The sequence below is a fragment of the Herpailurus yagouaroundi genome, unplaced genomic scaffold (genome assembly GCF_014898765.1).
Source record: "Herpailurus yagouaroundi ecotype Mexico unplaced genomic scaffold, PumYag 200, whole genome shotgun sequence".
NCBI lineage: Eukaryota > Metazoa > Chordata > Mammalia > Carnivora > Felidae > Herpailurus > Herpailurus yagouaroundi.
The window spans coordinates 4,363,774-4,379,634 of record NW_024412431.1 but is presented as its reverse complement, the minus strand read 5'-3'; the positions used below and the strand labels follow the sequence as shown (position 1 = coordinate 4,379,634).

Here is a 15,861-nt window from a genome sequence, read left to right as displayed (position 1 = left end):
GCCAGAGGGCACACAGCGCCTTCTGGGAGAGAGGGCCCCCCGATGGCCGGGGAGTCACTTTCCGAGGAGTGGATCTGCCCACGGGAGTCCTGCTTCCAAATGTCAGGCCTTCGGCACTTCGGGATTTTAGCCGGTCCCGCTCACGACCTAGATGCCCCCTTGCTTGATGTTTTAGTACGGAGACTTCCGCTCTTCCCAAAGCAAAAGGCCTGAAAGAAGAAATAGCCGTTTCCCCGTGCGATCCAAATTGTGTCCCTGTCCTGCTTCAGATTATCTCAGTGGCTCTCTTGACGTGCATCTCGTATTTCAGGGGCACGGCCTTGAGATAACGGTGACTTTGGGTTTCAAAAGGGAAGAACGTGTTCCAGCGGAATCCTGGAGCATGGCTGTGCCCCGCAGGGTTAAGTTCAGTTCCTGCTCTTTGTTCCCTGAAAAATGAAGAGAAAAGAGATCTTTAAAAAAAGCGGGGGGGGGGGGGGTTTATCCAGAAACACAGTGGGAGGGGTCTCTGGGAGTTTTACACCTGACCCACGAGGTGACTCTGGGGAGATGTTCGCTAGGAGACCCTCAAAGAACTCTGATCTGGATCCGTTCACGTGTGTCCTGAGATCGCACGCCAGGCACACGGCGGGCGCTGGGACAAGAACCAAGATCAAAGGGAAAATGAACCGTAGAAGAATAGGTCACGGTTTAAGCCTTTGAGAAGTTCTCTCTCTAAAGCCAGAAGCCAAAGACGAAGCAAAGATGATTGTGAAACAGCAGTAGGGTCTGGTAGCACCCGCAGGCAATCAGGGGAGGCTGTCGGCTAAAGGGGCCACTTAACTTGGCTGCGAAGGCTGCATAGTCCTGGGAGCGGACAGGTGGCAGGAGGGCATTTCTAGCGGCAGGGACAGTAGGCGCAAAAACAAACAGAGGCAAAGAGTCTGGCTGGGGCTTGGGGTGTGTAGCAGTCGATGGGAATGCAAAGGCAAGGTAAGTTGGGCTAGGTTTTGAAGAGCCTTGAATGCCGAGCCAAAAGCTTGCAGTTCTAGGCATTCAGATTTCTCCAGAAGGATTCTGAGAAGGAGAGTGACATGGTCATTGGCTTTGAACCACCGTGTGCGGAAAAGGTGGAAGGAGAGGGAGACAGGGAGCGGGGGGGGGGGGGGGGGGGGGGGAGCTGGGAAATGGGTAGTGGGACTCCAGCACAAGACGATGGCCAGGGACGATGATGGAGAGGTCAGGAGGGTGACCCACTGGGGATGGAGGACAGACAGCTGAACGGGACCCGGGTTTCTGGCTTGGGCGACTGGCGGGTGGTGAGTTCTATTAACCGCAGGCCTCTGATGGCCGCACCCAATGCCCTCCTTTTGGGGGACCTGAATCGTGGTTGGCTAAGGGTATCACGGCCTCTGCAGGGGCTGTATGGCTAGGGCCCCGGTCCAGCAGAGCGTGCACTGAACCCCGTAGAAAAGATGGGTTAAGAGAGAGACCCTGGAAGAATGAGGCCGGAGACCCTGGCAGAGGTTCAACGTCAGCCTCTGACGTCCCGGTTCTTTGCTTTCGCGCGGGCTCGGGGAATATTGGGGGCGGGCCACGTTAACGCGTTCCTGGATCCTGTTGGGAGGGGAGGCAGGGAATCCCGCTCTCCGGCACCAACGAGAGCCCACAGGTGCCACCGGCCGCCCCATGCTGGGTCTGAGGGCCACCCCATGCAGTTACACAGGCCCAGCCAAGTGGTGGAGGGCCCTTAACAAGTCCTGAGACCGGGACCACAGAAGGCCGTCTGCTGGCTACCTCTTGAGCCCAAACACAGCAGGGGTGCTCACCACTCTTCCCCAGCAAGGGCAGGCCGGTGCCAGGCTCACGCCAGACTCCTGGGCCTGAGAGGGCAGCGTCACGTGGAGTTGTGGGCCACCCCCCACCCAGACTGACTTCTGCTCCCTCTTTTCCCCTCTCCGTACCCTAACGTCCCTCCACAGTGGCAACAGCAAAGGAAAGGACATCAACACAATTAAGTCCCTCCGAGTCCTCCGGGTGCTACGACCTCTTAAAACCATCAAGCGGTTGCCAAAGCTCAAGGTGAGATTGGGGCAGGTGGGAGGCCCGTCAGGGTTGCTGCCGTGTACAGTTGGGCAGGTTGAGCGCTGCTCAAGGACGCGACACTGAAAGGGGTGCTGGTAACATCACATCCATCGTAGATGGATGTATTTATTATTACAGCTTTCCAGCAGATGGCAGTAAAGTGCGTTGACCTGACAGAATCTGTGTATTATGACAATTTTCCATTAGATGAAGCGTCTTGAGGTCAGGATCCCCTTTCCTAATTCCCACGAAGCTGTCGTATGGATAACAGTCGGGCACAACCCTAATGTGGGAAGCAAGAAACTAGGTTTCTGGTCCCACGTAGCTTTTGACTTTTCACCTACCAGTTCTAGGTTCGAGCATCTCCTGTTCCTCAGCAGTGTGAACCAGTAGTTCCCAGAGCTTGTCATTCAGGAGAAAAGAAAAGGAAATGAAACCTAGTCATTCAAACGCATCTTTCCAATTGGTGTTCCACCTGAGGACCACCTGTATCCTCTCTTCATGTTTATTTCCTTGATCACTTTTTTAAATTTCAGTGAACATATTTAAAAAAAATTTTTTTTAACGTTTTTATTTATTTTTGAGACAGAGAGAGACAGAGCATGAAGGGGGGAGGGGCAGAGAGAGAGGGAGACACAGAATCGGAAGCAGGCTCCAGGCCCTGAGCCATCAGCCCAGAGCCCGACGCGGGGCTCGAACTCACGGACCGCGAGATCGTGACCTGAGCTGAAGTCGGACGCTTAACCGACTGCGCCCCCCAGGCGCCCCTGTGAACGTATTTTAAAAAGAAATTCCGCGTCAAGGTTCTCAAGCGGGAAGAGCAGAAAGAACCCAACAGAAGATAAAACTACACATGTTCCCAAAAGACAAGATACTGTTCTTAAAATCTAGCCTAGGGGCGCCTGGGTGGCGCAGTCGATTAAGCCTCCGACTTCAGCCAGGTCACGATCTCGCGGTCCGGGAGTTCGAGCCCCGCGTCAGGCTCTGGGCTGATGGCTCAGAGCCTGGAGCCTGTTTCCGATTCTGTGTCTCCCTCTCTCTCTGCCCCTCCCCCGTTCATGCTTTGTCTCTCTCTGTCCCAAGAAAAAAAAAAGAAAAAAGAAAAAAAAAAAATCTAGCCTAAGAGGGGTGCCTGGGTGGCTCAGTCGGTTCAGCATCCGACTCTTGATCTCAGCTCAGGGCCCACATGATCTCGCGGTTCGTCTGCGCTGACTTTGTGGAGCCTGCTCGGGATTCTTTCTCTCTCCCTCTCTCTGCCCCTCCCCTGCTCGCGCAGGCGCGCTCTCTCAAAATAAATAAATAAGATCCGGCCAAAAAGATTACCTGGAAAGGACTTTGAACGCAGGCTGAAAAGGAAAAGAAGTATCAGGGTTAGGTGTTAACAGTAGCAATTAAGCATGACCTTCTAGCTCGCTCGAGAGGATTGAAGACGAGGGAAGTGATTAAGTTCGCTGCCGTGCGATTCAGCACTATTTAGTGTCGGGCTCCTGCAGGCCCTAAAGAAATGCCCCCTGTCACCAGGACTTTGGCACTATCGCTAGCCAATAGGTGGCCGCCCTTTGGACGTGAAAGCTTGCTTGCATTGAAATACGGAGAGGCCCAGCAGTATTCAGTTCTGGGGTTCTTCACCCTTTCCTGGGTCACGGCCCCCTCTAAGAGCCCCCATGAGGGGCACCTGGGTGGCTCAGTCAGCTAAGCGTCCGACTTCAGCTCAGGTCATGATCTCACGGTTCGTGGGTTCAAGCCCTGCGTCCAGCTCTGTGCTGACAGCTCGGAGCCCGGAGCCCTCTTCGGATTCTGTGTCTCCCACGCTCTCTGCCCCTCCCCCGCTCTCACTCTGTCTCTCTCCCTCTGAAAAATAATATTTAATTAATTAATCAAATTAGATAAAACATAAATAAATAAAAGCCCCCAGGAAAGCTATGCACACTCTCCCTTGGGGAAAGCTGCCAAAGCCAGCCTGTAGTTCCAGTAGGTTCGAGGACCCTTGTCCGCTTGTGGTTAGGACCCGCTGCGGTTAGAAGCAGAACGGGGTGGGAGACATTCCGGGCCTGGACCCCTGCCTTCTTGGGCAGATGGTGAGAGGGTTCCACGTCACCCAGGGCAGGATCTCCCGGGCACGTGAAGTCGGCTCTCACCGGCAGAGCGCCCCCTACTGCTCAGCGGTCCAAAGGGCGTGAGAGCGCAGCTCCAGGGGATGGGAAAAAGGGCCACGAGTCAAGCAGGGACACAGAATTAACAGGAAATTCCTTGTCTGCCCGTTCCTCCTGCCCTGAAGAGCTGTGAGCTTGTCTTAGGCTCAGAGAAGCCGCCCCGTTTCCCGGGAGTTGAAAACGGCGGGGGCGGGGATTAGATGCACGGAAAGCCAGGGCTGAGTGCAGCCCCAGCACCTACCTCCCAGAGCCGCGGGGCCTTAACCGCGTGACTGGGCGTGAGGCCTGGTCGGTGAAATGGAACGATGATCGTGGGCTGCTGGAGGCAACTGACCGGGCAGGCCCCCAGTCCCTCACGCGCGCTCTCCCCTCCACCCCACCCCACCCCGTCCCCCCAGGCCGTGTTCGACTGCGTGGTGAACTCGCTCAAGAACGTCTTCAACATCCTCATCGTCTACATGCTGTTCATGTTCATCTTCGCCGTGGTGGCCGTGCAGCTGTTCAAGGGGAAGTTCTTCCACTGCACGGACGAATCCAAGGAGTTTGAGAAAGACTGTCGGTGGGTCTCCGCTCTCCTCGGTGCCCCCACCGAGGGGCTGGCGGGAGTGGGGCGGGGCGGCCGGAAGCACGAGCCACCGGGCTTGGCGACTGGAGTGTTGGGCTCCGGAAGTGAGCCAGGGGCCGCCCGCTGGGGTCTGGAGTAGGGAGGACAAGCGTCGGGGTTGGAGCTCTAGGTAGGATGCGCCCTAAGCTGGCTGCTTAACTCTTCATTCAGTCGCCACGTGGGATCGACCTGGGGGTTATTGACACGCGTCCTAGTCCCCTTGTTTGAAAACCTTTACGGGCAGATGTGTTTCAAAATTCAGAATAGTTTGCAGTTGTTTGAGAAAGATCGTGTACCGCGTGTTCCACGCAGGACGTGACTCTCTCCGCTGGGTCTAAGGCATCCCTGTAATCAAACTTTTGGGGGAGGGGGGGCTGGGAGTCACGTCACTTTGCAGCAAATGGACGAAAAGCAAGTATAAAGGGCTTCAGGTCCAGGGGGTCAGGCTTTGTCGCCAAACGAATTAGATGAGAGGTGGACGGACTTTGTCCGCCAAGGGCCAGATGGCGCGTCACTTCTGCCTTTATGGAGTCCATGGTCTCAGCTGCAGCTCCCATCGTGACACGGGGCAGCCAAGGGCGCCTGGGTGGCTCAGTCGATTAAGCGTCCAACTTCAGCTGGGGTCATGATCTCACGGTTTGTAGGTTCAAGTCCCGCGTCAGGCTCTGTGCTGACAGCTCGGAGCCTGGAGCCTTGTTTCAGATTCTGTGTCTCCCTCTCTCTCTGCCCCTCCCCCACTCACACTCTGTCTCTGCCCCCCCTGCCCCCCGCTGTCTCTCTAAAAAATAAATACACATTAAAAAAATGACACAGCAGCCAGACAACACATAAACAAAGGTTCCAATAAAATTTTATTTCTATATTTTTTATTTCTTTATTTTTTAGTAATCTCTACACCCAATGTGGGGTTTGAACTCACTCACAGCCCTGAGATAAGAGTCGCATGCTCTTCCGTCTGGGCCAGCCAGGCTCCCCTAAAATTTTATTTCTAGAAACGAAAACTTGAATGTCGGTGTAAGTTTCATCTGTCACGAATGCATTCTTTCGATTTGCTTTCAACCACTTGGAAACGTAGAAAACCGTTCCTAGTTTGTGGGCCGTACAGAAACAGGTGCAGATTCGGTCTGCAAGCCATAACGTTCACCCTCTGAGTTAAGAGGAAGATATTTGGTTTTCAGAACTTTCTAGACTTTGGAGTTGTGGACGAGAACTTGTGGGCCTGGAGTCCCGCCCCGCCTGTCTTTGGATCATCTTCATGATGGAAATTCTTTTTTAATTTTTTTTATGTTTATTTATTTCTGAGAGACAGAGAGGGTGGAGGAGGAGTAAAGAGAGGGAGACTTGGAAACCAGTTTGACAATAAATTTCATATATTGAAAAAATAAATAAATAATAAATAATTAATTAATTAAATAAAAATTTAAAAAAGAGAGGGAGACAGAGGAGCTGGGTGAAGCAGGCTCTGCATTGAGAGCAGAGAGCCCGACGCGGGGCTCAAACTCATGAACCGCGAGATCATGACCTGAGCTGAAGTCAGACGCTTGACTGACTGAGCCACCCGGGCGCCCCCTCATGATGGAAATCGCTAGGCCCTTACCGACGTGCCCAGTACATGCTGTCGCCGTGTAAAATGTTACGGGCAGCCTGTCGTTATCTCGGAGGCTGTTTCCTGACGTTGGAAGGACTCCATTCGGCCACGGGTCCGGGGCTAAGCCTTGTATCGCTGCCCTAAAAAGGAGCAGCCCCCGTCCCCCTCGGCCTGATGGACCCAGAAAAGTTCCTGTCTCTCTCCCTGCTCTCAGCGACCCCCCAAGCCTGGGGCCCCCCCCCCCCCCCGCAGGACTGGAAGTTTTCATGTTGGAAGACAGTGCTGGGTCCTGAGTCAGCTCTCCCGCTGGGAGCAGGGGCCGTGGCCTCATGTGACGACCTCCGAGGGGGTGCGCACGTCCATCAGAGAGCCGCACGGGGGGCTTCCACTCCCTGGGCTGAGGGATGCCGTGTGGGCTGGTGGGCCTCCTCGTCCTCTGACCTCTGGTCACCAAAGATGAGGCTCCCCTTCCTCCGTTGAGTAACGGCCCCTATTTTCTGCATCAGCGGCAAGTACCTCCTGTACGAGAAGAACGAGGTGAAGGCCCGGGACAGACAGTGGAAGAAGTATGAGTTCCATTATGACAACGTGCTCTGGGCTCTGTTGACTCTCTTCACTGTGTCCACGGGAGAAGGCTGGCCACAGTAAGTGGCCCACCAGACAGCGCCACGGGGGAGTCGGGGGCCCCCGGGGAGCAGGATGGGGAAGGGTCTGAGAGCCCAGCGCCGAGAAAGGCCTGGACCAGGAGGGGTTTGCTCCCGGCTTCCCGAGGTGGAGACCCCGCTGGGTGCACGAGGGGCCCCGTCACCAGAACAGCAGCCTGGGCTCGTTTGGGGCCGAAACGCAGGCCTCCCTCCGTGCAGTTCGCCGAACCCTAAGAGTCAGGGCCCCGCACCCTCCCAGATGGGGTGCGGTTTCTAATTTGCAGAAGGGCTCCGTGGACGCAGGCAGTCACGTCCTCTTAACCCTTTCTGTGCTGGTGAGCACAGATCTCCAAGGACAAGGCCTGGACGTGGCATTTTCCAAGTCCCTTTGACCACAGGACCGTTCCTCACCCAGACAGGGCCAGTCAGGGTTGTGGTGAGGCTGAATTGTGCAAGTCCAGGGCCGGACCCATGCACACGGGGCCAGTGCTAGCCCATACGGCACCTTTGGGCAAATTTTTTCGGCAGCGCTTCCTCAACAGATTTCACTTCCATCTGTCAGAATGTTGTCGGAATGTACCGAAGGATTTTGTTCAAATAAGGTACTTCGTGGCCACCTGCCAAAAAGTTGTCCTCGTAAATGCACAAATCTATCATGTCTCCAGTACGAATGGCACCCCTGAGACACAGAGCCCTTGAGCAGTGCACAACCTGTGCAGCTGTTCAGAGCAGCTCTGCAGACACACACTCCCATGTTCATCCCCACCACACCTTCCCAGCACCACCACCTGTGCTTAAATGCCCCCCCCCCCCAGCACACACGCACTTAGGTGTGTGCCTCCATGACTCCCATACACCCTCCCATCCGTCCCCACCGGCCTGGTTTCCCATCCCAACTTGGCCAGGCCTTAGTGGGTGAACTTTGACAGGTCACTTTAAACTGCCAAACCTCAGTTTCCTCATTTGCAAAATGGGGCCAGTAACGACCTCCCTGAGAGGGTTGCCAAGGACATAGATAAAATCATTTCTAGCCCCTGATAGCCCTCGGGACGCGGTGGGAGAGGTAACTGAGAGCGTTGGCCACACTCCCCCCCAGACGAAGGAGGAGGGAAGGTCTTCTGGCTTCGTAAAATCACCACAGGAATCGGGGTCGGAAAATAATGACTATTTCTTTTAACGTCTCCCTGCACTCCCGTTGCTTGTCCCGCTTTCCCCCTCCCCCCCGCTCCGCGCCTCCCAGGGTCCTCAAGCACTCCGTGGACGCCACCTTTGAGAACCAGGGCCCCAGCCCCGGGTACCGCATGGAGATGTCCATCTTCTACGTCGTCTACTTCGTGGTGTTTCCCTTCTTCTTCGTCAATATCTTCGTGGCCTTGATCATCATCACCTTCCAGGAGCAGGGGGACAAGATGATGGAGGAATACAGCCTGGAGAAAAATGAGGTGCCGCTTCCCAGTTGCATCCTTCACTTAAAAATTGACAGCTCCCGCCCCCCCATCGCAGGCCCACACACAGGCACACGCGTGCGTCCAGGAAACAGCTGCTGGGGGCATCTGGGGAGGGCACAGCAGCATCCTCCAGGCAGCATTCGGTCTGTAGGGCCGCCCTTCATGGGGTTGCCAGAGGAAAACACACCGAAAGAAGGCGTATGTATCAGTCAGTTCAGACGAGGTTAGGCCACAGTAACAAGCATGTCCGGAATCTCCGTGCCAGATGCCCACACAGGAATCGATTGATTTCTTGCCCAGCACCGCACGTCCAGGCGGCTCTGGTCCACGTTACCTTTATCCTGGTTGCTCTCCGAGACACTTCAGATCAAGAAGAGATAATGGCAAACCACTGTGCACTTTCGGGGGCGGGGGGGTGGGGGGGGGATCTGTGCCCGGAAGCGACCCTTCCACCCACCCATCCACATCTCACTGGCCAGAGGAAGTCACACATCTGTGTCTGATGTCCGTGGGGTGGCGAAGTGTAATCTCCCCGAGGGCAGGGTGGTGCATATTTGTGAGTGAAACTCCAGTCCTCCCGAGAGAGCGCAGATGTGGCCCTTGGCTCTTCTAGAGCCGTCCGAGCTCAGCCAGGTGGAGGACCTGGGAATGCATCCTTCCTCTGCTCTGTTGGCCCCTCACACTGAATGGCCATTATCCCTCCGTCCTTCGAAGGGAAGGAGGAAACAAAGCAAAGAGCTCAGTAGGAAAGAACGGTTAGGTTCGGGTTTGGCCCGCTTGGCAGCTGTGCTGCCTCAGGCAAGTGACTCAGCCTCTCTGAGCCTGCAAAGCAGGGTTGCTGATGGCATCCCACGTGGGCAGATGACGACTTCTTAGGGAACCGCGGGTGTTGGCAGGAGGAAGCGGGCGAGAAGACCCAGCGGGCGTGAGGAATCCTGGCTGGGGGCAGGCTCGGCTGACGTGCCCGAGGGCCGGGGGGTGGGGGGGGTGCCCCGTGTCCAGCCGCCGGCCTGTCTCCCGCAGAGGGCCTGCATCGACTTCGCCATCAGTGCCAAACCGCTGACCCGACACATGCCACAGAACAAGCAAAGCTTCCAGTATCGCATGTGGCAGTTCGTGGTGTCCCCGCCTTTCGAGTACACCATCATGGCCATGATCGCCCTCAACACCATCGTGCTCATGATGAAGGTGAGCCCCCAGCACCGCCCACACCTCCCAAGGCCGCCCGCCCCCCCCCCCCCCCCGCCCACCGGCAGAGCGGAGCCGCCTGCCACGAGTCTCCCAGACCGAGCCCCTTCCGACGTCACCTGCGGGGACCTTCCTCCAGGAAGCCCTCCCTGGCCTCCCGCAGCGGCACGAGGCACCCATCTAGCGGTTCTCCCACGGGCCGTAATGTCGGTGTTGGGTTGCCCAGCCGTCTGCCCCACTGGCCTGTGAGCTCCACAGGGGCCAGGCAAGTCCCACTCAGCCCTGAATTCCTGGGGTTCGGCACATCCCTGGGCGTGAGGGAACAGGAGGCCCTCAAGAAACGTGCGATGGGTGAAATGAGAAAGGAGGGGCAGGTAAGGACCTTGCAACCCTTGGGGCCGCGGAGTGGAGTCCCTTCCGGGTGAAAAGCCAGGACCTGGCACCCTGTGGTCTAAAGACCAAAGGGCAGGATTTAAGCCCAGCCCGCTGTTTGACTTAGCATTTAACTTGGCGCCAGGGGCCAGCAACTATCAGGCGTCAGTTTCCCCGTCAATGAAACGAGGACGATAATAACGGCACCTTCCTCCCGACCTCGAGCGGGGGTGAGGATTGAATGAGGAAGTCCAGGCAAAGACATGGGCACATGTCTCGGCACTTTGAAAACACGCGGTCCCTAAGCTGCCAACTTTTGAATTGGCGAAAAACCAGTGCCTGCGTTTGCTTGAAACGCTTCTCCGCAAGCAAGCTCTTTTCTCTTTCCATCGTTATAATCCTTAAACGGTTCCAAACAGACAGAAAGGAATAGTACAGCACAGCGCTTCTCGAACTGCTGTGCGTTCACGGATCATCTAGGGATCTTGGTAAAATGTGGATTCTCGTCCAGAAGATCCGGGGTGGGGCCAGGATTCTGAAATTCTAATCAGCATCCCCTGGGATTGCTGCGGGTCCCTGAATACCCGGTCTCCGTCACCCAGAGGTGCCCATTTGGAACATGCTCTGTGTTGGCTTCATCTGTTCTCTCTCTCTCTCACTTTTTTTTTTTTTTGTGGTTGTCGTTGTTGTGAGGTGAAATTCACATAACATAAAATTAACCAGTTCAAGCGCACCTGGGGGGCTCAGTCGGTCAAGCATCTGACTCTTGACCTCAACTCAGGGTTGGGAGTTAAAGCCCCAAGGTGGGCTTCCGTGTCCAGCATGGAGCCTCCTTAAAAAAAAAAAAAAAAAAAAATTAACCATTTCAAAGTGTGCAATTCAGGGGCAGTTTCGTACAGTCACCACCCTGCGCAACCATCACCTCTCCCTACTTCCAGAACATTTTCATCACCCCAAAAGGAGGACCCGTCCCCGTGAGCAGTCACCGCCCCCATCCCCCTCCCCCAGCCTCCAGCAACTGCCAGTCTGTGTTCTGTCTCTGTGGATCTATCTATTCTGGACATTTCATCTGTTTTTTTAATGATTATTTATTTTGAGAGAGAGAGAGAGAGAGAGAGAGAGAGAGCGAGGGCGCTTGCACACATGACCAGAGGAGGGGCAGAGAGAGGGAGACAGAGGATCCGAAGCAGGCTCTGCCCTGTGAGCACAGAGCAACCAGGGGCTCGAACTCACATACCCCGAGATCATGACCTGAGCCAAAGTCCAACGCTCAACCAACTGAGCCACCCAGGCGCCCCAATTTCATCGATTTTTAAAAATTATTTTAATGTTTATTTATTTTTGAGAGAGAGACAGAGTGCAAGCAGGGGAGGGGCAGAGAGAGAGGGAGACACAGAATCTGAAACAGGTTCCAGGCTCTGAGCTGTCAGCACAGAGCCTGACACGGGGCTCGAACCCACGAGCCGTGAGATCGTGACCTGAGCCGAAGTTGGACGCTTAAATTCTTCGGTATGTATTTCTAAGAAATAAGAAAAAAAAAAGAAATAAGAAATTTTCCTATATATTCTTTTTTTTTTTCCTATATATTCTTATGCTTGACAAGATTTCTCTAAGATACGTATTGAATTGTCCCCAAAGTATCTTTTACAGTATGGGTTGTTCTCTGAGCCAAGATCCAAAGGGCTACACATGGCCTCTGGTTGTTGTCTTTTATTTTTTATTAATTTTTTCATGTTTATTTTTAAGAGAGAGGGAGAAAGACAGAGTACAAATGCGGGGGTGCACAGAGAGAGAGGGAGACACAGAATCCGAAGCAGGCTCCAGGCTCTGAGCTGTCAGCACAGAGCCCGACGCAGGGCTTGTGACCTGAGTCAAAGTCAGATGCTTAACCCACTGAGCCACCCAGGCGCCCCTGGCTGTTGTCTTTTAAATCACTGTCTTCCCCATACCGTTTTTTTTTTTTTTTCTTGCCCCATGCTGTTGACTTTTTGAGGAAACCAGATAAGTTGAATGAAAACTGTCCCACCTGTGGGTGCGTTAGTCTCCTCATGGGGTATTGTGACTTCTCCCACCTGCCGTGTCTCCTGTAACCTGGTCCTCAGGGCTGAAGGTTATAAATTTGAATATAATTAAATAGTCTGGGCAAGAAGACCTCATAAGGAAGTCTTAGAGTAGCAGTTATCTCTGGGGCAGGTTACTGACTGGGAAAGGGTGCAAGGAAACTTTTGGGGGTGCTGGAAGTGTTCTGGGGGGCAGTCTCATGGGAGTGCACAGCTAAGGATTAAAAAGGGGGGGGGGCGCTGCGCCTGGGCGGCTCAGTGGGTTAAGCCTCGTGCTCTTGGTTTCGGCACAGGTCGTGATCACACGGTTCGTGGGTTCAAGCCCCACATCGGGCTCTGCCCTAACAGTGCTTGGGATTCTCTCTCTCCCTCACTCTCTCTCTCTGCCCTTCCCCTGTTCTTGTGCTGTTGCTCTCTCTCTCAAAATAAATACATAGAAGATCTGAAAAAAAAAAAAAAAAAAGAAAAGAAAACCCCGCAGAGAGGATGCCACAGACCTCCTCCTGCATTCCATCCGGAGCTGCATTAAGCAGGCGGTCCTGGGATCTGGGGTGCTAAGGTGGGACTCAAGAAAGTGCGTGTTTGGATGTGAAAAGATTAGCCCAGCCCAGGAACAGCTGGCCGGGGGGGCCTGGGTCACCTCCAACAGCATGTCGGGAAGGCCAGTGTCCAGGTCTCGCCTGCCCCAGGACAGGACAGTCACAGAGCCGCCTCCCCAGCTCCCCCCCTGCCCGCTGACCCCAGCGTCCTTCCTCCTCTCTACTCCAGTTCTACGGGGCCTCGGTTGCTTATGAAAACGCTTTGAGGGTATTCAACATCGTCTTCACCTCCCTCTTCTCTCTGGAATGTCTGCTGAAAGTCATGGCTTTCGGGATTCTGGTAAGTACGGCCTTGGGGCTAGAGCCGTGGGTCGGGGATGGTGGGTGATGATCTCCCCAACCGCAGCGGCAGCTTGAGCATCCCTCCAGTGCCCACAGACCCTTGTTAGTCATTCCTGCGTCTGCCAGGTAACAGCAAGGAGACCCAGCCCTTGCCAGGCGCATGCACCTGCCGTCATTCCTCAGAGCGATCCAAACTGGGGGGCGGGGGGGCGGGGGGGCGGCGATTACCATCCAGTTTAAGGAAACTGAGATCCGGACCGGGCCAAGTCCGTGGTGTCCCAGCCGTTCTAACCACAATCCACAGTCAGGCGTACCTTTTGCGAGGGAGGCAGCACCCAGACGCGCAAATAGACAACCGACGTGAAGTTTTCCAGAATCCAAATCCCGTCTCTGCCTGCGTCACGGGCTCTTCCACTGATGGCGGAGCTTTTCTTTTCTAAATGCAGTTGGTCGCCCCCTAGCCTGTCTTCATCTCCGACTAATGCAAGTGGTCTTAACCTGAAGCCCACTGATCCGTGGGTGCAGGGGAAGGGGGGGGGCGCGGGGGGGAGAGCTGTGAAATTAGACGTGAGCAGATCACGTCTCTAGTTTTCACAAGCCACTAACTGGACGTTAACATTTCCTTCCATCTTGAAGGCAGACCAACCCCTGCAGTGTGACCAGAACTCTCTGTGTCACCGATAAAAATCAGGTCTTTCCATAGCGCATGACAGAGGCAGCAGGTTCCTCCAAATTTTTGTTCGTGTTCAGCCTGCTTCGAACGCCGGTGACCGTCAAACCTACCGCCGGAAATTATTTCATGTGTTAATGAAGAAGTGCGTTAATCATTAGATCACCGTTTAAAAATAGTTTTTGATAATTGTATTTCGGTGTAACAGGTGCCCTTGCAATCCTGGGTATTTTATTTTATGCATTTACAAAGCTTCCTCTGAGAAGGTCTTCCCAGGAGGCCAGGGAGGTTCACAGCACCCCCCCCCCAAAAAAAAAAGCCAATAAGGCCTGAACTGAACTGATGGGTGTGTGATGGGACCTTCTAGAAGGTCCCCCGTGAGTGGCCAAGCTCAGACTTAGAACAGGATGCTTCCCTCTTGCCCACCCACTTTGTCCACCTCTCTGAGGAGAGTGGCCCACAGCCTGTGGCCTCGCCAGGCTGTCAGCGAGGTGGAGGCTGGATTCCCAAGGTGGCAAAGGGTGTTAGTTTGGACACCAGAGAGGCCTTGATTCAACTCACATCCGGACTGTGTCACCTCACCTCTCCATCGCGAGGGCCCGTCCTCTGCCTCTTCCTCAGAAGAGCCCTTGCGAACCCCAGTGTGCCTGAAGGCTGAGGGTGAGGGCTGGCATGGAGTGAGTGCCCCATAAATGCCAGGAAGGGTCGCCATGAGGCCTTAAAATTGAATGATCCCCCCAGAGCCAGCCCCGGAAGTTCAGGCTCACTTGGTCAGGTGGGAGCCCCTGAATCCGTATCTTTTTTTTTTTTTTTTTAATTTTTTTTCAACGTTTTTTATTTATTTTTGGGACAGAGAGAGACAGAGCATGAACGGGGGAGGGGCAGAGAGAGAGGGAGACACAGAATCGGAAACAGGCTCCAGGCTCCGAGCCATCAGCCCAGAGCCTGACGCGGGGCTCGAACTCACGGACCGCGAGATCGTGACCTGGCTGAAGTCGGACGCTTAACCGACTGCGCCACCCAGGCGCCCCATCTGAATCCGTATCTTTAATGAGTGCCCCAAGGGGAGTCCAAGATGCATCTAGTGTTGAACAACAGGCAGAAAGGGGAGGCACCCCGCAGCCAGGGCAAGGGCACCGACTCTGCATTTCGGTCCTGGGGATGCCACCAGGATGGCTCACAGAACACGTATGGGGCGGGGGCGGCAATCAGGCTCTGGCGTGCCCATATCAGGGTGCAAACCCCTTTCTAGCTGCGTGGCCTCAAGCAAGGCACATGGCCTTTTTCCCCTGTTTCCACATCTACAAAACAGGAGTACCGTGCATCCGGCCTCCCAGGGCAGAGGGGAGCGTGGCGTAGGTTCAGACGCGGGACCTGCCCAGCCCAGTTGTGCTGTGCGGTTTTTGTAACCCCCGTCGATCTTCTGGTAAATGAAGCGGCTTAGGGCTCCATCCTCCCCGCCCCCGACCATCCCCCAGGGGCCTGCGTGAAGCCGCCCCCTCTGGTTTGGGTGAAGTTCACCATGTGCAGTTTAGGCAATGGGGTGGGAGGGAGGGACCCTTGTCGTCCAGGGGCTAAAGCCTATGGCCAGACGCCTAGAAAGTTGCCTTCATTTGGACTCCCCCCAGAAGCACAGCCTGAGATCAGGACTGAGTGCGAGGAATTTATCTGGAAACCCAGGGAACTCAGTGTGGGGGAGAGGAGTGAGGCGGGAGCCAGAAGGCAGCCAGTACAAGGTGTGTTAATGGAGCCAGTTCCCACTGTGGGCAAAAGGGGCACAGTTCCCTTGAGGACCAGCAGGAGGCAGCAGAGAGCACATACTGCCGCCTCTTTCCACCTGAGGGGAGAGCCGGGGTATTTATCCTCCAAGGCCCATCAGTCATAATCAAGGGCTGCTCCCAGGAGGAGCCGTTTAATTTGCAACCAGAGAAAGACCCTGGGCAGAGCAACGGAAGGTGTGTAGGGGAAATATGAGGGGATGTGGGCAGGGCCCCAGCAGCATCTGCCAAAATACCAAAAGTGCCAGTGGAACATGAATTCCTTTTAGATGATTACGAAACAGCATCCATTCATTGAGCACCTGCTGTATAACCAAACTCCAACCCCGGGGGGGGGCCCCCGCCCGGCGGGGGGGGTGCATTATGTGATTGGGGTGTGGGGAGGAGGGGGCCGGGGGGGGGAGGCGCGGG

At 55.0% G+C, this 15,861-nt stretch overlaps 1 protein-coding gene across 1 annotated transcript in view; it reads left to right on the top strand.

Moving 5' to 3' along the window:
* The window catches only part of CACNA1A (calcium voltage-gated channel subunit alpha1 A), a 270,223-nt gene that overhangs the window by 233,806 nt on the left and 20,556 nt on the right, over positions 1 to 15,861 (top strand). The window contains exons 28-33 of the mRNA XM_040450093.1: positions 1,962 to 2,061; positions 4,616 to 4,776; positions 6,916 to 7,053; positions 8,294 to 8,495; positions 9,525 to 9,689; positions 12,890 to 13,000. Of these exons, the coding sequence (XP_040306027.1) occupies positions 1,962 to 2,061; positions 4,616 to 4,776; positions 6,916 to 7,053; positions 8,294 to 8,495; positions 9,525 to 9,689; positions 12,890 to 13,000 (877 nt within the window). The remainder of the gene's footprint in view (positions 1 to 1,961; positions 2,062 to 4,615; positions 4,777 to 6,915; positions 7,054 to 8,293; positions 8,496 to 9,524; positions 9,690 to 12,889; positions 13,001 to 15,861) is intronic.